This window comes from Mesocricetus auratus, unplaced genomic scaffold, assembly GCF_017639785.1.
Source record: "Mesocricetus auratus isolate SY011 unplaced genomic scaffold, BCM_Maur_2.0 Super-Scaffold_100015, whole genome shotgun sequence".
In the NCBI taxonomy this organism is placed as follows: domain Eukaryota; kingdom Metazoa; phylum Chordata; class Mammalia; order Rodentia; family Cricetidae; genus Mesocricetus; species Mesocricetus auratus.
The window spans coordinates 64157604-64183266 of record NW_024429198.1 but is presented as its reverse complement, the minus strand read 5'-3'; the positions used below and the strand labels follow the sequence as shown (position 1 = coordinate 64183266).

At 44.6% G+C, this 25663-nt stretch overlaps 2 protein-coding genes and 2 non-coding genes across 4 annotated transcripts; 3 read left to right on the top strand and 1 right to left on the bottom strand.

The window, feature by feature from the left end:
- Positions 1–787: 787 nt before the first annotated feature.
- On the bottom strand, positions 788–1226 carry LOC121144269 (40S ribosomal protein S26-like). Its single transcript, XM_040757648.1, has one exon. It carries the CDS (start codon positions 1188–1190, stop codon positions 843–845), a length of 348 nt encoding a protein of 115 aa, XP_040613582.1. The 5' UTR covers positions 1191–1226; the 3' UTR covers positions 788–842.
- Positions 1227–4890: 3664 nt separating this feature from the next.
- Hspa9 (heat shock protein family A (Hsp70) member 9) lies at positions 4891–22292 on the top strand. The gene is made up of 17 exons (XM_040758091.1): positions 4891–5093; positions 6444–6502; positions 6712–6799; positions 7745–7926; positions 10100–10224; positions 10677–10750; positions 10837–10943; positions 12064–12226; positions 13045–13137; positions 16151–16360; positions 17779–18006; positions 18600–18704; positions 19395–19512; positions 20468–20562; positions 20954–21046; positions 21218–21358; positions 21556–22292. The coding sequence occupies exons 1-17, from the start codon at positions 5013–5015 to the stop codon at positions 21631–21633; spliced, it is 2040 nt and encodes a 679-aa protein (XP_040614025.1). The 5' UTR covers positions 4891–5012; the 3' UTR covers positions 21634–22292.
- On the top strand, positions 16963–17035 carry LOC121144437. Its single transcript, XR_005881789.1, has one exon. It is a non-coding gene; the product is annotated as a small nucleolar RNA SNORD63 (small nucleolar RNA).
- Positions 18088–18156, top strand: LOC121144438. The gene has a single exon (XR_005881790.1). It is a non-coding gene; the product is annotated as a small nucleolar RNA SNORD63 (small nucleolar RNA).
- Positions 22293–25663: the final 3371 nt, after the last annotated feature.

The following is a 25663-nucleotide window of genomic DNA, read 5'->3' as shown; positions in this document are numbered from 1 at the left end:
GAGTTTTTATTCACTTTTCCTTAGACTGCAGGTTGGTAAATATATAGTCACTTTGCTAAATGCGTTCATGTGCTAAACACACCAGATAAAGTAAATCCAAGGTCAGACTGCACAGCATAGATCCTGTCCAAAAAACTAAAAAGGTGTGTGGTGGTGCACACCTTTAATGCCGACACTAGCCAGGCAGATCTGTTCCTTTGAGTCTAGCCTGATCTATGCAGCAAATTAGAGGTCAGCCAGGGGGACATAGTGGGACCCTGTACTAAACAAACAAGAAAGCAGATAAATAAATGCCACCCATCTGTATTGCACACAGGCACTATACTGTCACTTGTTTTGTTTGGTAAACATTTATCCTCATGCAAATTAGGCACCAGTTCTTTCCATTTCGGTCGATACTGAAACGCCGACAGAGAAATCAAATACACTACGTAATGATCAGTGCCACTGGGCTATGGGTCCCACTGTCTAGTTACTTGAACCCTTTCTTCTTAGATTTAATTTATTCCTTCCAGCCTTCAGGCTGTGAATGTTTATTTGCAAGGCAGTTTAGAAGGCTGTCCTTCATACTGGTAAATATTAAAAGCTCCTATTATTAGGTTCATGCTTTGAACATTTAGCTGCCACATCCCCCTTGTGGTCATAAAGAATATTTCTGAGGGGCCCGAAGAAACCATAAGAAAATTCAGTCATATGTATATGCCCATAAAACTGTGGTTACCTTTCAGGTAAAACCATCTGGGCTAAGGGTATAGCTCAGTTGGCAGTTTTTATTTTTTATTTATTTTACATAAAGCACTGTTTTATTTTTCCAAGGTGTTTGTCTTCATGAAGCCATCTCTTTACATGGGCTTTGGTGGAGGTCGTGGTGCAGCACCAGCGGGTCTAAACCGTGGTGGGGGTGTTCGGTCCTTCCGGGCTTCACGAGATCGATTCCTGACTACTTTGCTGTGAATGGCACAGCTCACACTGTAGTGCAGCTTGACATAGAGCTTGGGAAGCACATAAGCGTCGAAGACGCTCGCTTCGGATATGTCCCTGACAGCAGCGGCCTCCACTATGTTCCGAATGACGAACTTCTTAATGGCCTTGTCCTTGGGCACGCACCGGGCGCAGTTCGTACAGCGAATGGGCTGCACGTGGCCGCGGCCCTTTTTGGCGCGCCCGTTGTTTCGTCTTTTTTTGGTCATCTTGGAGCCAAGACCCAAAAGAGCTGGCAGTTTTTATTTAGCATGCATAAAACCTTGGGTTGGGGCCGGGCGTTGGTGGCGCACGCCTTTAATCCCAGCACTCGGGAGGCAGAGGCAGGCGGATCTCTGTGAGTTCGAGGCCAGCCTGGTCTACAAGAGCTAGATCCAGGACAGCCTCCAAAGCCACAGAGAAACCCTGTCTCGAAAAACCAAAAAAAATAAAAAATAAAAAAAAAAAATAAAACCTTGGGTTGGAATACCTCAAATAAATTTGTTGAATTTGAGGCCAGCCGGGGATATGAAATGGATAAAATACATAACATTTGATTCCAGGACTCACTCTTTTAGATGTGTGGAACAAGAAGAAAAGCAAACATTTAACTCTGTTGTTGATTCTGGACTTTTTGAGACAAGGTCTTGCTATATAGACCTGCTCATTCTAGAACTCACTGTACAGACCTGGCTGGTCTCAAACTATTGGCACTGCTAGGCAAACTTGATTAAAAATGTTTATTTAATTATGTATATAGGTGCTTTTGTCTGAATGTATATCTGCACACCAGAAGATAGCACTGGAATTCATGAAACTACAGGTGCTCTTAAGGACTGAGCCATCTCTCTAACCCACAACTTTATTTTTTAATACAGGGTCTTGCCATGTAGCCCTGGCTGTCCTTGAACTCCTGCTTCAGTCTCAAAGACAGATGACATCATACCAATTTTCAGAGAATACAATGACTTCAATTATTTTCACTTGGCTTACTCAATGCTTGTCATATTCAATGTAAGATGTAATGGTTTCAACTTTTGTTTGGCATTTGCCATTCCTATGTTTGTGTGTGTGTGTGTGTGCGTGCGCTCGCGCACAGTTTTGTTTCTCTGTGTAGCTCTGGTTGTCCTGGAACTCACTCTGTAGATCAGGCTGACCTCAAACTCACAGATTCACCTGCTTCTGCCTCCTGAGTGCCGGGATTAAAGACACACCACCACCCCTTCCTGTTTTTTTTTTTTTTGATTTTTCGAGACAGGGTTTCTCTGTGGCTTTGGAGGCTGTCCTGGAACTCACTTGGTAGTCCAGGCTGGTCTTGAACTCACAGAGATCCGCCTGCCTCTGCCTCCCAAGTGCTGGGATTAAAGGCGTGCACCACCAACGCCCGGCTCCTATCTGTTCTTATATCAGGAAATCATTGCAGATTTCTCAGGGGTTAACATATAACATGGATGGAGTTGGCAAAAGTAACTTTTGAGGGCATTTGTAATGACAGTGTAATTCAATGAAGGGTGTGAAGCTCCTTTTGATTTGAGGCAGTTTTCTGTCTAGTCTGGTACTGGCAATATAGCCCCCGGCTAGTCTTGAATCTACAATGCTGGTCCTGCTTCCGTCTCCTGAGTGCTGGGATGAAGTCACACCACACTTGACTAGGGGGTTGATGAGGACTGAACCACTACTTCAGCACATTTCTAGACCAGCACTCCACCAAACAGTCCTTTTACTTGAAACAGGGTCTTACTATGTAGCTGTGTTGAACTCAGATCGGACTTTAGCCTCCATACTGCTGGGATAGACTACGAGCGTGCGTCAGTCACCACACCAGGCCTTTACAGTCCTCAACCTGGCTTCCGATCATTTACACAGCCAAGAATGACCTTGACACTCAAGCGGCTGCCTCCCTCCACTCAAGCGCTGGAGGATAAAGCGCCAGGCCCAGCGATTCTCACCTCCACTTCCATCCTTTTCTGTACCTCCTAATTTACCCACACTTTCTTCACAATTTGTCACATTGATGACTGAAAGGAAAAGTATTGGCTCAGGACTTCCAAGACCCCCCAAGTTCTCTGCACAAAGATTTTCCCCGCAGGAACAGAGGGCAGGGAATGAGAGACAAACACAGCAGATGAGAGCATGAGGGAGAAGGGGAAGGGAACACGGGGAAGGGGTCCCAGAGGGACAAAGGAATGCCTCTGGACAGAGAGACAGATGTGGCACACAGGAAAATGGCAGTTTACAAAGGTACAAGGGGAAGCCTCATGTTAGGTCGAGGTGTTTAATTTGAATTGGTCGTGTTAATTAGGTGACCCAAGGGGTGGGGGTCGATTGCTGGACTTCAGTGCTTTGACAGGTGGACCTTGGTAGTCAGCTTTGCAGGAGAGGACGGGAGGATTGGCCAAAAACGGGGATGGCCATTGGTGGCTAGATTCAGAAGTGTAATCTGACACCTTTTAGCAAGGTAGAGGGAATTGGGGAGAAGGGCAAGGGCTGCCAGAACCATGCCCACCACGCTCGAGCTGGCTAGAGTCCCTCCATTGACCACTTTCATTTCTTTTTCTCTGAGAGTCTAATGTAGCTCTTGCTGGCCTGGAACTGGCGAAGTCAAGGATGACCGTCTTACCCTACCTACTTTTCATTTCCCAAATGCTGGAATCACAGGTCACTTTCCACCCAACTGTTCTCTATCGACCTCCAAAACCAAGTTCAGCCTCGCTGTCTTTAGGTCATTTACCACCACTGAGAAAACCCGAGACAAGATGTATGCGGTTATCCCCCCCCAAAAAAAAGTCTGGCCAGAAACACCTCACGTCTGTGTAATCCAGGCATTTGGGAAGAGTCACGCAGCACAGCCTTGAGTTTGGGGGACAGCGGAGGGTACAAAGCCACTACCTAGCTTAGGCTTAGTTTAAGACGCTGGGGTTGGGTGTGGGGAGGCCCAAGTCTTTTAGTTCCAGCAGCACCGCAGGCAGAGACCGGGGGATCTCTGCAAGTTCAAGGCCACCGAGTCCACGCAGCGAGCGACGGGACATCGGGGGCCACACGGACCCGATCCTTCCCTCGCCCCCTCTGCTGTCGACCCCGTCTCAAAGACACACGGTCGTTAAACTGACACCCGGGCAGCCAGCGCAGGGTTGACAAGGTACAGGAGGCCCCCTCCGGCCCCGCACACCCGGCGGGAAGCGCAGCAGCTCCCGCGGTTTTTCTCCTCGTTCGAAGCTGCCCTGGAGCCTGGGAACCAAGCGCCGGCTCTAGCGATTGCGCTGCACGCGTCTTGCTTAAGAAAGCCCACGTCCGGGGAGGAGGAGTGGTGGTGGTGGTGCGCACTTCCGGTTACGAGCAAGATGGCGCCGGCGCCAGACGAGGCCTGAGGACAGACCCTGCGGGCGCGCGGGCTCGCGCCCCGCCCGACCCCGAGGACTCCCGGGCAAACTGGCGTGCCTTGCGGGCAGCCAATGGAGGCTACGGTTAAGCCCCGCACCCGTCTCCTCCACGCCCCTCGCGCATGCGCCGCCGGGCCTCCGTCAGGCGCCAAGGGTTACCCGGGCGCAGGCGCGGGCGCGGGCGCGGGAGGCTCCTCCTCCCCCTCCTGCGCAACTGACGCAAGGAGACCGTAATCTTTCCCTCACTTATCCCGTGTGACCTTGAGTCTTTCCTGCCGCCGAGGACCGGGGCTGTCTGAGCCATTGCCTGTGCGTGCCCCTCCTCCTCCTCCCCGTCTCCTGGCTTCCACAGCGGCGGGAGCCGTGACGAGAGTTCAGGGACTCGTCGTCGGTCCTGCCGAAGGGCGTGCTGGAGGCGGGCGGCGGTCCCGGGAGCTGTGAAGTCGTGCGGCCTCCGCTCAGGCACCACGCGGGGCGCCTCCGCGGAAGAGGGGGGCCTCGGAGCGGGCGGCGGCCAGTCCCCGCCCCCTAGCCCACGTGGTCCGAGGGTTCCCGAAGCGCAGCCGCCGCCGCTGCCGTGCCGTGCCGTGCGCGTAGCTGCTCCGGGCCCCGTGCGCCGCGTCTTCTCTGCCCTCGTCCTCCTCCTCTTCCTCCTCCTCCGGCCCCGACGCCATGATTAGCGCCAGCAGAGCCGCGGCCGCGCGTCTCGTGGGCACCGCGGCCTCCCGGAGCCCCGCGGCCGCCCGCCCCCAGGTGAGGAAGGGGCTCCGGGCGGGCCCCGGCTTGAGTGAAGTGGGGCAGGCCTTGCCCTTCGGGGGTCAGACTCGAGGAGAGAGACCCGGCGCGGAGGAAGAGGACGGGCCTTCACCCCGAGCTTTGCTGAGTCACAATCCCTGGCGTTCCGGAGGCTCGCCCCGCCGATTCCCGGGGTGGCGGCCCTGACCTCACGTGGCTCGTCCGATGTGCTCGGTCTCAGGCCGTGGGTGTCCTCTATGGGGGAGGGGGCAGGACTAGACGTTAGCTTCTGTTTCCCTGAGAGCCATTATTTTATTTTTTTATTTCGGTGGCAGGGTCTCTGTAGACCTGCTCGCCGGGGAACTGAAGAGAGCCAGTCTCCCGTCTCTGCCTCCCCCTTCACCCCCGGTGCTGATGGCATCGAAAAGTGTGCACTACCACGCCTGACTCTAACCTTAGGGACCTTTTTTTCAACGCCTTTGACTTACTCCTGGGTTAAATAGAGCAGGAAAGAAAGAGGTGGTGGATACGAAGTAACGTCTCTGGAGGACGAGACCTGTAGCTCTCCCAAGTAGTTACGGGCTGGGCAACTAAGTGTCCCGCTGTACACACGGCCGTGGGTTTTGTGTGCTTTGAGACGGGGTCTTCCTACGTAGCCTTTTGCTGTCCTGGGAGTTACCGAGACCAGGCCTGCCTCTGGCTTTCAAAGGTTGAGATGAAAGGGGGTTGCCGCCAGATCTGGCAACTGTGAAATAATTTATTGAGTAATGACTCCTTCATCACATCTCCAGCAGGAGTTGTTCCCCCACCCAGGGAGAGTTTTGGCGGGGGGGAGCACGTAGGCCTGCTTCCAGGTTGTCGTGACTGTCAGGGACACCTAACTTACAGGCATCTTGTTAAAGGTCAGGGTTGCTCCTAAGCATTCCACACTTAGCTTGTCGCAGCAAATATTGGTGTAAGATCAATATTGTCAAAGTGGGAAATCTAGTGCAATGTAGTCTTTTTTAATTCTAGCTTATTTGGTTTGCTTGAGACAAGGTTTCTCTGTGTAGCTCTGGCTGTCCTGGAATCTATTGTGTATGTGTATGTAAATCAGGCTGGCCTTGAACTCAGAGATCTGCCCACCGTGACTTCCTGGCTGTTTTTGTTTGTTTTCATAATTTAAGACGATTTTGCTTTATTTTTTTTGTAATTTAAGACAATTTGCTTATTTTTATTCGACAGTCTGGAAGCCTGTAGGTATGTGGTAGATATTTAGAAACATATCCCCGTATGTCTTACATACTGAGGACTTTCCATTGTGTTCTTTATATAGGTGCAAGTTTGCTTGTGTAGTTCCTGGCTGATGCAATTTTTTTCCCCCCTCAGGATGGCTGGAATGGCCTTAGTCATGAGGCTTTTAGATTCGTTTCAAGAAGGGATTATGCGTAAGTATAACTTAAGTTTCTTTGAGAGAAAACAAATTAATCGAATCATGTGGCTGTGATCTGTATGTTTGGTAAATAACTTCCCTCTATAACTATGTATTTGTAGTTTATGAAACATGCCACTGTTGATGTTAAAATAAAACACAGTTCTTCCTTTTGTGTTGGAGACTGCCGTTAAAGATAACCATGGTATTTTACATTTCCTACAGATCAGAGGCAATTAAGGGCGCAGTTGTTGGTATTGATTTGGGTACTACCAACTCGTGTGTGGCAGTTATGGAGGGCAAACAAGCAAAGGTGAGAATGCTTGGAAGCCTGGGTCTCTTAGCTGTCCAGTCTGGTTAGGTGCTTAGGAGTGCTGAATCTGAGCTGAATGCCTCTAGGAAGGGGATCTCATAGCCAGCCTAGGCTATAAAGAGAACCCCTGTCTCAAAAAAAAATCTGAATCCATTTTGGTTCTGGTTTTTCTTTAGAGACACTGTAATTCTAGGCTATCCTTAAATGTGGGTTATTCAGTGCTAACATAACAGGCATTAGCTACTATTCAGGTTCCTAATTTGCATTTTGAAGCTGCATTTATTTATTGGCTTAGGGATTAGCCTTTGGATATTGATAATTGAATCAACACAACTTTCCAGGATAGGATTTAAATGTGTTCTCTAGAGGTAAAGGTGACAATGCCAGTAGAGGACTTGAAGTGGCTTCTCTAGAGTCCAGCAGACATTGTCCACAGACCTTTTCCTTTGTCAAGACTTAGAGCACCTGGGATTCTACACTTGTGTCTGTTGGTTTTTGTTTTTTAATGAGCATTGGTTGGTGTTTTGCCTGCATGCATGTCGTTGTGGGGTGTCAGGTTCCCTGGAGTTCCAGAGGGTTGTGAGTTGCTGTGCGGGTGTTGGGAACTGACCCCTGGTCCACTGAAAGAGCGTCCAACGCTGTTGACCAGTGGAGAGAAGCCCTTCCTTAGTCCTGATTAATCCTTCCCCTATTTTCTTCTGAAGCATGAGCTGCCGCACACACTCCTCGAGGGAGGTCAGTCATATTCGTGGTGGTGTGGCCATAGACTTCTGCATATTTGAAGTGGTATTGTGTAGGATTCCCAGCACTTAAACAAGGCAGTTTACTGTGTTATCCTTTCACATTTGTTTTATGGTGTAAGCTGTGGTTGTGTCTTAAATCGATGCTATGAAGACGCCGGTAATGAATAGTATCTTAATCATTCATTATTTTGGGGAATTTTAGGTCCTGGAGAATGCTGAAGGTGCCAGAACTACCCCTTCTGTTGTTGCCTTTACAGCAGATGGAGAACGACTTGTTGGCATGCCCGCAAAGCGACAGGCTGTCACCAACCCAAACAATACATTCTATGCTACAAAGCGTCTAATTGGACGTCGCTATGATGACCCTGAAGTACAGAAAGACACGTGAGTTAATAGGGAAAACACCAGAGAGTGCTTTGAATGAGATCCTTGGAACATCTTAATCACTTTTCATTATTCTGGGAGAAATTCACATCTCCATCAAAAAAGTAAACAGTTTTTAAAAGCCCCTTTGTGCTTTCACAAAGTTTTAGTTTGATTCATGTAACGGGTGATACATGTTCAGATACATTAAGGTTTGAGGCATTATCATTAGTTGTGTAAGGCTGTAATAGCATATGTTATATCCTGTGTCCTTATGTTATATACATGTGGATATGCACTGTCCTTTGCTTATTACTATTACCATTATTTAAGACAGGGTTTCTCTGTGTAGCCCTGACTGTCCTGGAACTCAGATTTGCCTGCCTCTGCCTCCTCAGTGGTGCTGGGATTAAAGGTGCGCGCCACCATGCCTGGCTAAGCTTTTATTTATTAACATTTTGTTTGTGGATGTGTTCATCCTCCCTTACATGAGTGGGGGTCAGAGTACACCTTGCAGGATTCTGTTCTGTTCTTCTACCATGTGAGTCCTGGGCATGGAAGACAAGGGCGATATGACCCTTCACTTGCTAAGCCATCTCTCTGGTCCAGGTTGTTTGTTTTTTTATCTATTTGTTTATTTTGGATTTTTGAGACAGGGTTTCTCTTTGTGATCTGACTGTTCTGGAACTTGCTCTGTCGACCAGGCTGGCCACAAACTCACAGAGATCCACCTGCCTCTGTCTCCTGAGTGCTAGGATCAAAGGCCTGTGCCACCCCTGCCCAGATAGTTTTTCTTTTTTTTTTTCTTTTCTTTTTTTTTTTTGAGGTTTAAAAAAAAAGAATAGAGGGCTCGAGAGATGGCTCAGGTTACGAGCACTTCCAGGGGTCCTGAGTTCAATTCCCAGCAACCACATGGTGGCTCACAACCATCTGCAATTCAATCTGTCTAGTGTCCTCTTCTGGTATGTAGGCAGAACACTGTATATGTAATAAATAAATCTTAAAAAAAAATAGAGGCTGGGGATGCTAAGCAGTACAGAGCACTGACTTCTTCCAGAGGATCTGGGTTTGATTCCTAGCACCCATATGGTGGCTTACAAGCATCTGTAACTCCCAGTTCCAGAGGGTATGACCCCTTCTGGCCAAGCGTGTACAAACTAAACATTCACATACATAAAATACCTTTTTAAAAATGTAGGAACTTACCTACGGTTTGCTATTATGTAAATTTTTCTTGGGAACCTTCTTTGTTAAGCTCTGGATGGAATATGAATCTTATGGAGTTAGGTGTAGACGTGGTTGGCTTCTTCAAGTTACTGTGTAATTCAGTGTTCATCCATCTTGTGTCTTACATCAGTACTTTTTGTGGCCAAGCAATATTTTATCTGCTCATTAAATGGGCATTTGGGCTACTTTCACTTTGTTGGATTGAGTAATACTATCCTAATTTTTGTTTTATTTGAGGCAGGATCTCACTGTGGGGCCCTGGCTGCCCTGGAACTCATTATGTAGACCAGGCTGGCCTCAAACTCTGCTTCTGCCTTTTGAGTGCTGGGATTAAAGGTGTGCACTACCAAGTCTGACTATGTTTAGGTTTTTATGTGAACATGCCTTCCTTTTTGTATGTCTGCCTTTTTTTTGTTTTGTTTTTGAGACAGGGTTTCTCTGTAGCTTTGGAGCCTGTCCTGGAGCCCACTCTGTAGACCAGGCTGGCTTCGAACTCATGGAGATCCTGCCTGCCTCTGCCTCCCGAGTGCTGGGATTAAAGGCTTGCACCACCAACACCTGGCTTCCTTTTGTATGTCATGTGAATACTTTGTATCATTGTATTGTAACTACTAAAGACAATTTTTGAAACAATAAGAAAAGTCATCAGGTTAATAGTTTTACATCATAGTAATTATTATAGATTTTTAATGAAAGGGTCTTCAGAAACTATCATTTGTTGGCCATTGGTCTATTTTTATGATTTGAAATGGATGGATATGTGATGACCTTGCCAATCTTGTCTTCCCTCCCCAACTTATACAGGGTTTCTCTGTTTAACAGCCCTGGCTGTCCTGAAACTCATTCTGTTAGACCAGGCTGACCTCAGGCTCAGAAACTGCCTGCTTCTGTCCCCAGAACGATGGGAGAGCAAAGGCATATGCCACCACCGTCCAGCCAATTTTCTTACATAATTCTTGTCTTTCAGTAAGAATGTTCCCTTTAAAATTGTCCGTGCCTCTAATGGTGATGCCTGGGTTGAAGCTCATGGGAAACTGTATTCGCCAAGTCAGATAGGAGCATTTGTGTTGATGAAGATGAAAGAGACTGCAGGTGAGTAGATTTAGTTCATTCTGGGAAAATTAGAAGAACCGGTGGCTCCTTCTGAGTTTATAGATTCATGATCTGTAAATTATGGGGTTGGAACCTCTTTGCACAGAAAATTTAGAAATGCCAAACTTTGGGACTCTTCATACTTAATCTGCAGTTTAATTTTCCTAGTGGTACCTGCTGTTGCTTTTTCAGTAGGGGGCAGTGTAGTGTTTGTGCTAAAACCCAGAAAGCTACACATTAAACTTCAGTGTAAATAAAGGTCATTCGATGTTGCTAAGTCTCAACTGAAATGCTAAAGGTAATTTGGAATTTCCAGCCAATACCACCTCTGCTGCTGTTTTGCCACTAGAGGGTGAGAGGTGGAATATTAGTAATTCATTAGTAGTTTTCATGGTTTTCTTTTCTTCCAACATAGTACTACAGTTGAATTTTATTCTCTAATTCTTTTCCAGAAAATTACTTGGGTCACACAGCAAAAAATGCTGTGATCACAGTCCCTGCTTATTTCAATGACTCACAGCGACAGGTAAAGTTTATTACATCTCTTATTTGCCTGGGGGGTAATGTGCCAGATTTAAAGGATGGGAAGATACTTATTTCTATTTTCTCTAGGCTACTAAGGATGCTGGGCAGATATCTGGGCTAAATGTGCTTCGAGTGATTAATGAACCTACAGCTGCTGCCCTGGCCTATGGTCTGGACAAATCTGAAGATAAAGTGTAAGTTGATAAATAAATATTCTCGCCTGAATTAGGTTTGATGTATCTATTACATTTTTAAACTTTGTGCGTGCATGTGTTGAGGGTATATTTATGCCCATGTGGAGATTAGAAGGCAAAATGTGTGAGCTAGCTTTCTTTTTCACCCAAAATGGGTCTTGGGTCAGGTTGTCTGTCTTGGCAGCAGGTACCCTCATCCTTAAGGCCCTTACTTTCAACTACAAATACATTTGTGTAAGGGGTATATATGTGTTACTACAGATATCTTCAGAGATTCCAGATTCCCATGGAGCTTAACTTAAAGGTGGTTGTGAGTCACCTGGCATCCATACTGAAAATTAAACTGGTCCTCTGCAAGAGCAGTCTGTACTGCTGAACTCCCTCCATCCAACCTGTAGCCTCCTTAACATTGACTATGGGGGTGGGCATGTTCACAACATGTGTACATGTGGAGGTCAGAGGACAACTTCTAGGAGTTAGTTCTCTCCTTTCACGTAGGTTCCTGGCATTGAATCAGGCTTGGAGCCAAGGATCGTTTCCTGCTAAAAACCGTCTTGCCAGCCTTTGTGCTGTATATTGTGGTGTTTGTTTTTGTTTTTCAAGACAGGATTTAGCTGTATAGCCCTGGCTGTCCTAGTACTAACTAAGGTCTTCCTGCCTCTGCCTCCTGACTGCTGGATTCAAGGGTGTGTCCTACCACTCCTAAGCTTGTGCTATAAATTTAACCTGAACTGTGAACCAAGTTATAAGATGTATCCTATATTTTCCATTTCATAGGCTTGAAAGCATTGTTTTCAGACCAAAAATGTACTTCCTTTATTCTCTCCAAATTTGGGTGTATGGTCTGTTTTTATTCTTTGAATCATTTTACTGTTTACTTGGGATCCTTGACTTATTTTTTTTTTTTTTTTGGTTTGCATGTTGATCAATACTTTGGAACCATGGTTTGTGTGGGTGTGCATTTTACTGGTTTCTTTATTGTATTTTAACAGTAGATTTAAAAATTATTAAATATCTCAGGGAAATAGCTAAGTTAATCTTTCTTCAGTGAGTCCATTCCTTTGTAATAGGTTTTGTTTAAGGCTTTAAAATTGTTTTTTGTTTTGTTTTTCCTTTCTAGCATTGCTGTGTATGATTTAGGTGGTGGAACCTTTGATATTTCTATCCTGGAAATTCAGAAAGGAGTGTTTGAGGTGAAATCCACCAATGGGGACACTTTCTTAGGAGGTGAAGACTTTGACCAAGCTTTGTTACGGCACATTGTCAAGGAGTTCAAGAGGGAGGTTAGTTACGATTGTGGTTAATGTAGGCTTTTGTGTAGGACGTTAAGAAAATTTTGTTCAGATTGCTCTTTTGCTTTCTAAATACTTTTTTTTGCACTAAGGTGATTAATTGCATTTCAGGTTTGTGGGTAAACTGAACCATTTGAGTTACATATAGCACATTAGATTGGAAACAAAATACTTAAAGTATATTGGTTACAGTATTAGAGAAGGGATTTTACAAACTGAATTAAGAGACCATGAGCTTAGAAGAGTTTATGGAAATTCTGTTTACTGACAATAGATCTGATAACTTTCTTTTTTTTTTTTTTGGTTTTTTTTTTTTTTTTTTTTTCGAGACAGGGTTTCTCTGTGGCTTTGGAGGCTGTCCTGGAACTCACTTTGTAGACCAGGCTGGCCTCGAACTCACAGAGATCCTCCTCCTGCCTCTGCCTCCCGAGTGCTGGGATTAAAGGCGTGCGCCACCAACGCCTGGCTAGATCTGATAACTTTCTTACTGAGTTATTTTTAAGGTGGTAATTTGTGGTGCATGTGCACGTGTGTGCAGACGTGCACTTTTGGTTTTTCTGTGTAGTTGTAGCTCTCCTGAAACTCAACCTATAGACCAGGCTGGCCTAGAATTCACAGAGGTGCTGCCTCTGCCTCGAGAGTGCTGGGATTAAAGGTGTGCACCACCTCACACAGTCCTATCCCCTGGCCCATAAATCCTCATAATGTGTTCTTTTATAAAGGGACAGCCCCTTCAGAGCAAACAAAGTAGCTTCTACATTGCCACTGCAGTTTCTCTGTTAAATTGTTTCATGAAACCTATTTTGTAGACGGGGGTGGATTTGACCAAAGATAACATGGCACTTCAGAGGGTTCGAGAAGCTGCTGAGAAGGCCAAGTGTGAACTCTCCTCCTCTGTGCAGGTGAGACATGGACAGATCCCAGCAGTTCTGGTGGATACTTTTAGCCTAAGCTTATTTGGATAGCATATTCTAATTCACCTCATGTCAGTGTCGCTTCTTTACAGTTTTCTACTTGCTAAAAACCTTGAGCAAAGGAACAATGTGATGATCCGTTCTTTTAAATGAGTGAAGGTTGTGTTTTTTTTCTTTCCTGTTTTCTTTTTGGTTTTTCTTCTCTTCCCCCTTCCCCCCAGACAGGGTGTTTCTATGTAGCTTTGAAGCCTGCCCTGGAACTCGCTCTGTAGACCAGTCTGGCCTGGAACTCATGGATCCCCTTGCCTCTGCCTCCCGAGTGCTGGGATTAAAGGCGTACACCAGCCACTACAACAAGATGGGGATTGTAGAGCGGGAGATAGAGGGGTAGAGGACTTGGCTAACATAGGTAAAGTCTTTTGAGTTACATCCCAGCACTGAAAAAGGAGGAAAGACTGGTGTGGTTGAGGCTAGAGTGTAAGCAGAGCAAGCATGGGTGCCCAGGGGGCTCCAGTCAGCTTGTGCTGCATGGCATGATTCTTACAGGAAACAGTGGCTTTCATTTCTTTGGGGCCAGTGATTGAACCCAGGGTCTCAACACCTGCTAGGCCCATGCTCTATGTCCCCCACCCACCCCCAAACATTGATTTAACAATCCCTGGTGGTGCCCATAATCCCAGGACAATATAGATCTCATTGTTCTCCAAAAAAGGCAAGGCATTAATAAAAGCAGTGTGAAGAGTTACTAATCTGGAAAAATTAATGTATACTTTGTGGATTATACGAATTGCTAGTTCTCTGTCTAATACATTGAATTACCATCCTAGGAACTGAGCTATGAAAAGAAATCTACCTTTGGTATCTACCGTTGGGTATTGATGTCATTTTGTCTGCTGACTGACAGAACTTACGTGACTTATGTTTAGGGTTGTGGTTTAGGGTATGTGGAATTGCCAGTAGAGAGCTAAGTATACAAGTCTCAGAATTTGATACGGGGAAAGGAAGAGGTAGGTTATATATATGTGACTATCTTACTCTGGTCTTCTGCAAAAGCAGCCAGTATTTATTGTTTTGTTTTCTTTGTGTAGCACTGGCTGGTAGCCTCAGAGATCAGCCTACCTCTGCCTCCTGAGTGCTGTCACCACACCCGCCTTAAAGCAACTTGTGTTCTTAACCACTGAAGCATCTCTCTAGCTCTACTCAAGGTTCTTAGCTGTGTGATTTTAGATGAATTATTTCACTTAAAAAAAAAAAAGCTGAGTGGTAGCTTCCTCTTAGACTTGTGAGGTTTACATACTACTGAATAGTGAGGACTGTACATTAAATAGAAACTTCGAGGCAAAGGTGGTAACATGCAGCATATTAAGGATAGGATATTTTGAGGTGCTTGGAAGGAGATTGTTCATTGAGAGCAGGTATTTTTGTTGTTTTTCTCCTTGGGTCCCAGCACCTACACAAAGCAGCACTTGGCTGTGTCTCCAGTTGACGTCCTCATCTGGTTTCTGTGCGCCTGCACTTGTGCAGTAAACGCACATACATTAGGTAATACACACACTTGTTTGTCCTTGCTTTTGTCTTTTGAGACAGGGTTTTCTTAGCTGAAGATGACAGAATGTGTGATTTTCTGACTGTGGTTCCTGGGGGCTCAGGTTACAGACAACACCACCACATCCAGTGTGCATTGGTTCTGCTTTTTTTTTTTTTTTTTTTTTAAGATTTATTTACTGCCGGGCGTTGGTGGCGCACGCCTTTAATCCCAGCACTTGGGAGGCAGAGGCAGGCGGATCTCTGTGAGTTCGAGACCAGCCTGGTCTACAGAGCGAGTTCCAGGACAGCCAGGACTACTGCACAGAGAAACCCTGTCTCGAAAAACCAAAAAAAGATTTATTTATTATACAGTGTTCTCCCCGTATGTATAACTGCAGGCCAGAGGGGCATCAGATCTTACACATGGTTATGAGCCACCATGTAGTTGCTGGGAATTGAACTGAGGACCTCTGGAAGAACAGTTAGTGTTCGTAACCTCGGAGCCATCTCTCCAGCCCCTCTGCTTCCTTCTTCTTCTTCTTCTTTTTTTTTTTTTTTTTTTTTTTTTTTTTTGAGACAGGGTTTCTCTGTATTGTTTTGGAGGCTGCACTGGAACTTGCTCTGTAGACCAGGCTGGCCTCGAACTCACAGGGATCTACCTGCCTCTGCTTCCCCAGTGCTGGGATTAAAGGCATGAGCCACCAACACCCAGCCCCTCTGCTTTTTTTCTAGTAAGAACATTTGTAACGCTCTCTAATTCCCTGGACGTTAGACTTGATATGTTAAGATGTTGATGGAGAACATTCTTTTTGTTTCTGGTTACACATGTATGTGCACGAACACACTCTCTCCTCCCTCTCCCCTTTCTCTCTCTTCCCTCTCCTCTTCTCTCTTTGAAGACCAGGGTGGACTCTTGGAAATCTACCTGCCTCTGACTTCCAAGTGCTGGGATTAGAGGTGTATGTAGCCACCATCTGATGATTGAGAGCGTTTTCATTTATGCACATGGGATTTCTTTATGATCTTATTTTATGTATGTGATGAGGATGGAAGAAGGCGAGTGCCAGCACCAATGGAAGCTAGAATAATACCAGCTTCCCCAAACTAGAAGTATGTAGGGGCTGGAATTTAGCTCAAGTCCTCCACCAAAACAGCAAGCACTACTGAGCAGACACGGGATGTTTTTTAAAGCCAGTGTGAAACACAACCCCACAGGCTGTATGGTTCTTAATGATCTTTTTTCCCACTACACATCTGTCACATGATAATTTGTTTTTTAGCTTGTCTGCACCTGTCTTCATTGTTAATATGAATAGACCCCATTACAATAGATTCCAGTGTATTTCCACTGCATTTTAGGAATTTAGTAAAACTGTGGTTCCTAAGTCCTTTCCTAGGTTATTGACTTATAACCTTGATTGGAATATTAAAGATTGGACTCTACTGACGTGTGTGTATAATATTTTCTGTGTAGACTGACATCAATTTGCCATATCTGACAATGGATGCTTCTGGACCCAAGCATTTGAATATGAAGCTGACTCGAGCTCAGTTTGAAGGCATTGTCACAGACCTGATCAAGAGGACTATTGCTCCATGCCAGAAAGCTATGCAAGATGCGGAAGTCAGCAAGAGTGACATAGGAGAAGTGATTCTGGTGGGCGGCATGACGAGGATGCCCAAGGTATGGACTCGTGGTATTCAACCCTTAATGGGGAAAGAGGAGTCAATACATAATGCTTTCTTGGGACAGGTGGGTTTTTGTTTGTTTTTCCAAACAGGGTTTCTCTGTATTGTTTTGAAGGCTGTACTGGAACTCGCTCTGTAGACCAGGTGGCCTCGAATGCACAGAGATCTGCCTGCCTCTGCCTCTTGAGTGCTGGGGTTAAAGGCGTGCGCCACCAACGCCCGGCTGGGACAGGTAGATTATGTGTGTGGACATGAATATGATCCATTCTACCAAGTTACTTGAAAGGAGGATGAGACTGGCCTCACAAAAAGTGCTCTTAGTTGGATGTAGTGGCTCACTTCTGTAATGTCAGCACTGGAAAGGCTAAGGCAGGAAGACTTGGCAAGCTACAGAGTGACAACCTGTCATCATCCCCCACCCCAGAAAACCTTTGTTATTTTAATTAAAAGATGGTGGAACAGGAAGCAGGGAGAGTCTTAAACCCAGTCTCATAAGAGAGTGCTGTAAAGCCTTGATCGTAGTCATTCCCTGGGTGGTGTTTTGGGCACATCTTCCCAGCATAGTACTTGGGACTACTTGCACTTCAACAAAGATTTGTGCAGTGATGCATTTTATTAATCAACACATCATTCTGAAAACAGATGTGTAGAGAAGTAATAACTGAGCACAGACTGTTGAAGATGCAGTTGTTCTTAGTGGCTGGATACAATTATTGTGTACCTAGTTAATGATGTCATTACTACTTTTGGTGGTTGTTTGTATTGTTTGTGGATGATTTTGTTTCTCTGCTGAAACACCAGGATATTAGGAAATGGGCCTAGCATAAATTTAGACCTAGGACTCTGATTCTGGAGGACACATTGATATTAACAGATTATCCCAAGATGCTATGTATTTTGTTAACTCACCTGAATGGTGGTGGCACACACCTTTAATCTCAACATCTAGGAGGCAAGGCAGGCGGATCTCTGAGTTCAAAGCCAGCCTGGTCTACAGAGTGCCAGGACAGCCTCCTAAGCCACAGAGAAACCCTGTCTCAACACACAAACACACACCATCCCTCATTTCAGTCACAGAATTGATAACTTTTTCCTTCAAATTGGTCTTTGATTATGTAGAATATCTAGACTGTATTTATAAACCCTTGCCTTGTGCCTTGTTTCAAGTGATTAATGTAGTCTGGAAAGCCAGATAATTGAAGCAAATGCTTTTGTAAGTGGACAGTGAATGCCATGCTCTGTAAAACATATTCATGTTTCACATATAAAGCTTGCTCATGTCAAACCTGAACAAGAAGTCCGCATTCTTGGATCTGAGTCCATCTAACTTTCGACCTCACAGCATCTTGGTGTTTATGTCACTCCAGTGGTGCTCTGCGTGCTGACTAACATGTTCTTTTTCTTGGTGCATAGGTTCAGCAGACTGTGCAAGATCTTTTTGGCAGAGCCCCAAGTAAAGCTGTTAACCCTGATGAAGCTGTAGCCATTGGAGCCGCCATTCAGGGAGGTGTGCTGGCGGGTGATGTCACAGATGTGCTACTCCTGGATGTCACTCCCCTCTCTCTGGGCATTGAGACTCTGGGAGGTGTCTTCACCAAACTCATTAACAGGAACACCACTATTCCCACCAAAAAGAGCCAGGTAAGACCCATTTTCCCTAACTGACATTTTAAGTGTGAGTATAGCCACTCCATTTTTATTTATTTTGAGTTTTTGTGTTTTGTGCAGTGATGTATTTGTCAACACATCATTCTGAAACATGTATGTGATGACTTCTTATGACTGAGCACATGGTACATCCCTGAACTGGCAAACCAGTATTTTAAATCCTCATTTTGATGCCTTAAACTTTTTTGTTTATTTGTTTTTTTGTTTTTCAAGACAGGGTTTCTCTGTATTGTTTTGGAGACTGTCCTGGAACTCACTCTGTAGACCAGGCTGGCCTCGAACTCACAGAGATCTGCCTGCCTCTGCCTCCCGAGTGCTGGGATTAAAGGCGTGCGCCACCAATGCCGGCGATGCCTTAAACTTTAAAGCCTAAAGCTTCATCTTGTACAACATACTTGTTTAGCTGAAACAATAGCCGTTGTGTGCCCTTTTATACACCCCTTTGTTCTGAGTAATGTACAATAGGCACCATTCGGTATTAGAATGTAAATTTCTGTCGTTAGCCTTTTTTCTGTATAATGGGTGTAGTTCAATCGGATTACCAACTAAGGAAGTTTTCTTCCTAGGTATTTTCTACCGCTGCTGATGGACAAACGCAAGTAGAGATTAAGGTGTGTCAGGGAGAGCGAGAGATGGCTGGAGACAACAAACTTCTAGGACAGTTTACTTTGGTGGGTATTTTGAATCTGAACATGCTTATTGGTCCTATAGCTTGCACAGTTAACAGTATTCTAAAGTCTCCAAACTGCACATATACGCATACTGTTATTTTCTTAGCACTTCGTCTTTTGAGGTTTTTTTTTTTTTATTGTATGGGTGTTTTTGTTTGCCTGTATGTCTATGCACCAAGCACACACAGTACCTTTTAAGGTCAGAAGAGGGTGACAGATCCCCTGGAATTGGACTTACACTTAGCTGCCATGTGGGTGCTGGGAATTGAACCTGGGTTCATCTACCCAGTCTATACTGTTTGCATAGGTGAGTTAAACCCTGCAAGTTCAGTTTTTACTTGAAAGTACTTTATGCTTTTAGAACTTTGAGGTTATGAAAGCCAGGGAGATGTTCAGATTCACAAGTAATGCTGAGAGATTGTGTCATGATTACTCATTTGGAAAACACGTGAGAGCTATTGTTTTGGGTCAGCATTGCTACAGTCGAGAAGTTCCCTCATGGTTATTTACTCCTTGAAGCCCAATTGACTTCAGAAAGCACTAAAACTATTACCACCATCTAAAGTTTCAAGTTTTTGCACATTAAGGGAAGATACCACTTGTTTTAGGAAGCAGGTAGTTGACTGGCCTGTTTTGGAATGGGAACACAGGGCCTATGAAAGGAACTTAACTCTGGATATTTTTTTTTAGATTGGAATTCCCCCAGCTCCTCGTGGAGTTCCTCAAATTGAAGTTACATTTGACATTGATGCCAATGGGATCGTACACGTTTCTGCTAAAGATAAAGGAACAGGGCGTGAGCAACAGAGTAGGTATTCACTTTCTGTGGGAATCAGGTATGGGGCTGAGGACTTAGTCTAGTAGTAGAGTACCTTCTCGCATCTATGATGCCCTGGATTTGGTTACCTGGATTTGTATGCCTCTTCTCCCCTAGGAAGGTTGCTACCACACTGCCCTTTTTCTAGGTATCAGAGGTAGCTGGCTCTGGTTAGAATTATGTGTGGGCTGTTTTGCTTGCATGTATTCCTCATGTCTGATGCCCTGAAACTGGAACAGTTGTGATTTGCCATGTGGATGCTGTGAATTTGAACTCAGGTCCTCTGCAAAAACAAGTGCTTTTAAGCACTGAACATCTATATTTTAAGGATAACTGCCACTTTTATTGTTACAGAAGTGAATTTCTGGGTTTTTGTTTTGAGACAGATCTCACTTGGCACCACTAATTGGCCTAGAACTTACTTCGTAGACCAGGCTGACCTCAAAAAATGAGATCTCTATGCTTCTTTCCAAATGCTGGGACAAATCTAATTTTTATAAGTTAACATTAGGAGTGGGTAACCAGGCAAGCTTGACCTTATGGATTGTTGAAGTTTCAGTAAGAGGAAGACTACTTGGTCGGTTTATACAATTTACTTTAAGACCATGATTAATGTTCATACAATTTTTTTCTTCGAGGCAGGGTTTCTCTTTGGCTTTGGAGGCTGTCCTGGAACTAGCTCTCGTAGACTAGGTCTTGTAGATCAAGTGCTGGGATTAAAGGCGTGGGCCACTACTGCCTGGCTTAATGTTCATAATTTGAATCATTCAGAATAGTTGGGGAGGGGCTCAGCTGGTTCTTTCTTACCTTGTAGCTGTGACTGGCTTTAAAGTCAGAGTTGTCTGCTTCCTGAGTCAACAAGGACTGAAGATGTGCACAATGTCTAGTATGTTATTTTTCAGAGCAGTAAAGGGAGAGAACTAACAATTATTTTAATTAACTCCAGTTGTAATCCAGTCTTCTGGTGGATTAAGCAAAGATGACATTGAAAACATGGTTAAGAATGCAGAGAAGTATGCAGAGGAAGACCGGAGAAAGAAGGTGATTGCCTCTGCTGGACTTGTTAAAGCTGACGGTAGACTTTGGGCAGGTCACTGAACTTAAGTTTCTCATTTTATGTCATCCCTTTACCTTAGTTTATAATTTGTTAATGTGAGATTACACAGTCAGGATGACTCCACAACCCTGGCATTTCTTAGCCTCCTTAGTACCTGGTGGGATTACGGGCATATGCTGGATTTAGAATGTTTGATAGTCTTCCACAATCAAAATTGCCACAAAAGCCAGTTCAACTCTTTCTCAGGGCACCTCAAGTACTTCTGATTAGTCATTCTAGTTTTACTGTTAACTTAAGTGTCTCACTTGCTTTACAAGTTAATGAAACTTTTGTTGATTGGAAAGTCCTTTACGTTAAACTTACAATTTTTCTAAGGAACGCGTTGAAGCAGTTAATATGGCTGAAGGAATTATTCATGACACAGAAACCAAGATGGAAGAATTCAAGGATCAGTTACCTGCTGATGAGGTAAGTTATTTGAAACAATCCAATAGACTATTCACCAATTCATTGAATTTTGTTTTTTAAGAATATGAATAAAGGGTAGAGGTAGGTAGGCATAAGTTTTAAAAGTTGAATGGTGAACTACGTGTAATGAGACAGAAGACCTAGAAAAAGTTTTGTTTTTGCCTTTTACAGTGCAACAAGCTAAAGGAAGAGATTTCTAAAATGAGAGAACTCCTTGCTCGAAAGGACAGTGAAACAGGAGAAAACATTAGACAGGCAGCATCTTCACTTCAGCAGGCGTCTTTGAAACTCTTTGAAATGGCATATAAAAAGGTACTGGTGTTCCCTCCATAATAACCATTTGTGGAATTGGGAGTATCGAGAATAGAATGTTACAGGGCAAGGTGTGGGAATACCAAGGGTGTACAAGGCTGGGGAGGGAACGATAAATACAAGATGAGGTGTGTTGAACAGAAAAACTATTAGGCGTAATGTGAAATCTTAGTGATTCTCAAATATTTTCTCAACAGATGGCATCCGAACGGGAAGGTTCTGGGGGTTCTAGTACTGGGGAGCAGAAGGAAGATCAGAAGGAGGAGAAACAGTAACCATGACAGTGCGTTGTTGAGCCAGAAGAGGACAACACACATGAAGCTTGGGAGTAAAGGGGCTTCCTGAGCAGAAAAGGGGCAAACTTCAGTCTTTTTACTGTGTTTTTGCAGTATTCTATGTATAATTTCCTTAATATATGTTTAGTGACAATTAGCTCATTTAATGGGTAATAAATTCAGCAGTGGCAGGTTCATACTGTTCTGTCACTAGCCTGTTATTTTCAGCCGCATGTAAAGGGGTGGGATGGGGCTGTACACCAATCATTATTAAGGTATATCCAGGTTGTGCTGAAACGGCCGTGTTTCTAGGTATGAAACCCATTTCACATGCAGTGAAATGCAGTAAGACCACCTGTAGATCCTTTTTGGCCAAGAGTACTACTATAAAGAATGTGTATATGGGGTGGTCCTTCAACTGAGGCCTTACACGACTGAGCTGCCTGTGCCATGGTTTGTAGGTGCAGACGCTAGGTCAGTGGATAGCAGCTGTGTTAGCTATAGCTTAAAGAGACAGGAGAGGGATGAAGTCTCTCTTGGTCCTAAGGCGTATTTTTCTAGCTACCCTCTTGGTTGGCCTGTGTCTGGCAACTGTATCCTTGATGATTGTTCTTTTCATCCATTCTGGATTTTTTAAAAAAAATAAAATTCCAACAGCATCTTGATCTCTCTCCCTTGAATGGCAGTAGCTTCGGAAACATGACTACACTGTCAGGTTTACAGGGACAAATGGAAATAACTTTCTGATGCTGTCTTTTTAGCTTGGACACATTGAAGACATGAGGGAACTATATAAAATACTGGCATGTGTGCAAGGTGTACAAACACACCCAGGAAGCAGGGAAGTGAGCCAGACGCACAAGTGAGATCCTGTCACACACCCAGTTATCTAGGAGAAAACAAGTGCTGTTTTCAGTTTTTTACAAAAATGCCAATGTCTGGTTTCTCACACTCTGAATGGGTGCTCAAAAGTTTTTTTGGGGGGAGGGTTCGAGACAGGGATTCTCTGTATTGTTTTGGAGGCTGTCCTGGAACTCACTCTTGTAGACCAGGCTGGCCTCGAACTCAGGGATCTGCCTGCCTCTGCCTCCCAGGGTGCTCAAAGTTTTTATTTAATGACTTCCTATCCTTGGTGTGTGAGCACAACTGACTTTCAGAGAAAGATCATTTTGTATGCTTTTATTTTTCAGTTTTTGTCTGTGGTTAAGTACACAAATACTGATCCCTCAGAATTGCAGTTTACAGGCAGCCAAGCCCCAATAGTCATGCTGCAACTCTCTCTTGTAGACAAGATAACCAGTGGTGTTTCAGTTCAAGAGTGAAAGACTAATGTCTCTGCTGAAGCAAGGAATTCCAGTTTCTATGCTCTGCTTGAATCCCTTATTTTGATGGGAAGCAAATTCTTTCATTGTAAGGTCTCCCAGGTCTAATTTTCTTCCTCCAGTATTTCTAGGCCTGATTTTGCAGACTTTTGTAAGCTACCATTGCTGATGAGTATTTTTTGTTTTGCATTTGTGTATTCTGTGTGTGCGTGCTTAGCACACCTTATGGAAGCTAATCCTCTCCACCATGTGGATTTCCAGGGGCTGGTGTGTGCTTGGACAACTGCAGTGAAAGGTGACTTTAAATTTCTGGTCTTCACCACCATACCTGGTTTTTTATGGGGAGCTGAAGGTTGAGCCCAGCCGCATGTACATTAACAAGCAATTTACCAACACAACTACATTCTCAGCCTTTTTCTTTGAGAAGACAGGCAAGAGGGAATATAAATAGAAATTACAGCCAAAAGCATAGGTGGGGTTTGCTGGGCAACATTTGAATGGCCAGAATAAGCAATCCTGTGGGATGTCTTGGTACTGTTCTAACGGTGTGTCTGGTGGCTAGAAAAGTCCAAGATAGAGGGTCTGATATCTATCAGATTTCCTGCTGTATCATCTCAAATAGAATGGCAGAGTGGGGAAGAGTTGCGCTTGCAGCCTCAACCTCTTTTATATTAATTAGCATCAGTTCATTCACAAGTATAAAAACCCTCAACCCCCTTTAGATTCTACCTCAAAGACTGAACAGGTTGGAGATCTATTCAAGCCACAGTGTGCACTCTTACACTTCCTAGGCAGGAAAGGAATTTTTGTATACTTACTATGTTATTTAAATGAATGGGTTAATAGTCCCTTTAAAACCCTCAAAACTCTTGAAGCTGTAATATAACAAAATATAGTGGACACTTTCATACAGACTTGATGCCTTGCACATCACACACCTGCATGCATTTTACATGATTCCCGAGATTAGCACTGATAACATTTTATATAATCCATCCTTAAACTTGTTTTGGAGTGATGATGGTACACGCACTCGGGAGGCAGAGGCAGGTCGATCGAGGCCAGCCTGGTCTACAGAGTGAGTTCCAGGACTATTAAACAGAAACATTGTCTGGAGGAAAAAAAGAAAGTGTCAAGCACATGGCTCACACCTAGGAGGCTGAGTTTGGAGCCAGCAAGGATCACAGAACCCGGACCACATCAGTCGTAAGTAAACTCCATCCACAGTTCTTGAAGATTTTGACTCAGAAGGTAGAGATCAGAAACAATGGTAGTGGTTTATAAGTATAAAAAAAAGCAACTCCTGAGCTTCAGCCAGTTCTGGGACACTGAATGGTTTTGAATGTAGCCCTGGCTGTTCTGGAACTTGCTTTGTAGAACAGGCTAGCCACGAATTTATATTGAGATCCACCTGCCTCTGCTCCTGAGTGCTGGGATTAAAGGCATGTGTGGACACCACCTGGCTCCCACTGGACCTTTAAAAATTATTTATTCATTTGAGCGGTCTTATATAATCTAGGCTGTCTCAACTCTGCAGCTTGGGCAGACCTTGAACTCTAGATCTTTCTGCCTCGTTCTTTTAAGAACAGGTACTTTAGGCATTTATCATTATCCTTCCCTTTCCACCCGGGTACAGTTTTTTGGTTTGCTTGTCCCCACCCTAGACTCAAATTCCTGAACTCAACTGACCACCATAGTACCAGAGCAGCTGTGACTGGCTACAGAATAGCTAGAAGTACAGGCATGCAGCACCCACCCACACTTTTGGTGCCCCCTCCCCACCCCCTGTCCCCAGTGATAGTTCAAATCCATTGTTTTGCTCATGCCAGATAAGTATCCTACCTCTGCTTAGCTCTAAGCAAAATCTATTATGGGACTCGGGGATGGGGACGTGGGGGGGGTGACCCCAGGAAGGGCTGCAGATACAGCATCCTCAAGGCCAAGGTAATAGGCTTCCATTGTATTAACATACTTAATGACATTCAACATATGTAACCAAATGCCTGCTTTTCCCGTACTAGGCACCTGCTGGGTTTTCAATTCTGACACTACCTCGAGTTAAGACTAGATCTCACAAGTTAATCTTGCTGGGTTTGATAACTTGCTAGAGTGGTTCGTAGAACTCAAAGAAACACTTTATCCACTCCAAAGGATATTATAAAAGATACAGAATAACACTGATGAGGGATACATGGGACAGTCTAGGAGGTTCCTGAACCCTGGACGTATGTGTGTGTGTCTCTTGTTCCTGCTGCTACTACGTATGAACGGCCGGCCTTTCAAAGGCTACACTTGGCTTGAAAGGTCCTTCAGCTCCCTTTTCCTTGGCTGCTGCAACACATCGTCCTTTTTGCAGCCACTCGGACACATTAGGCCCCGCTACAGATAAATTTACTCATCCTCCCTGCCTCCATTCAGAATTACAGACTCCATGTCATACCCTCTCATGTGTACGAAGGCTGGGTTTAGCGGTTAGCACCTGTAACCCCATCATTCCGAAGGCGGAGGCATGAGTACTGCCCGGATCTTGAGGTCAACACCAAGATCAAACGAAACTTTAAAAACTATGAACGGCTGCTAGGTGGCGGTGGCGCCAGCAATCGGTAGGTAGAGGCAAGCAGCCTGCTGTACAGACCAAGTTCCAGGACAGCCAGGGTTATAGAGAAACCCTGTCTCCGGGGAAAATAAAAAATAAAAAAAAATTCACG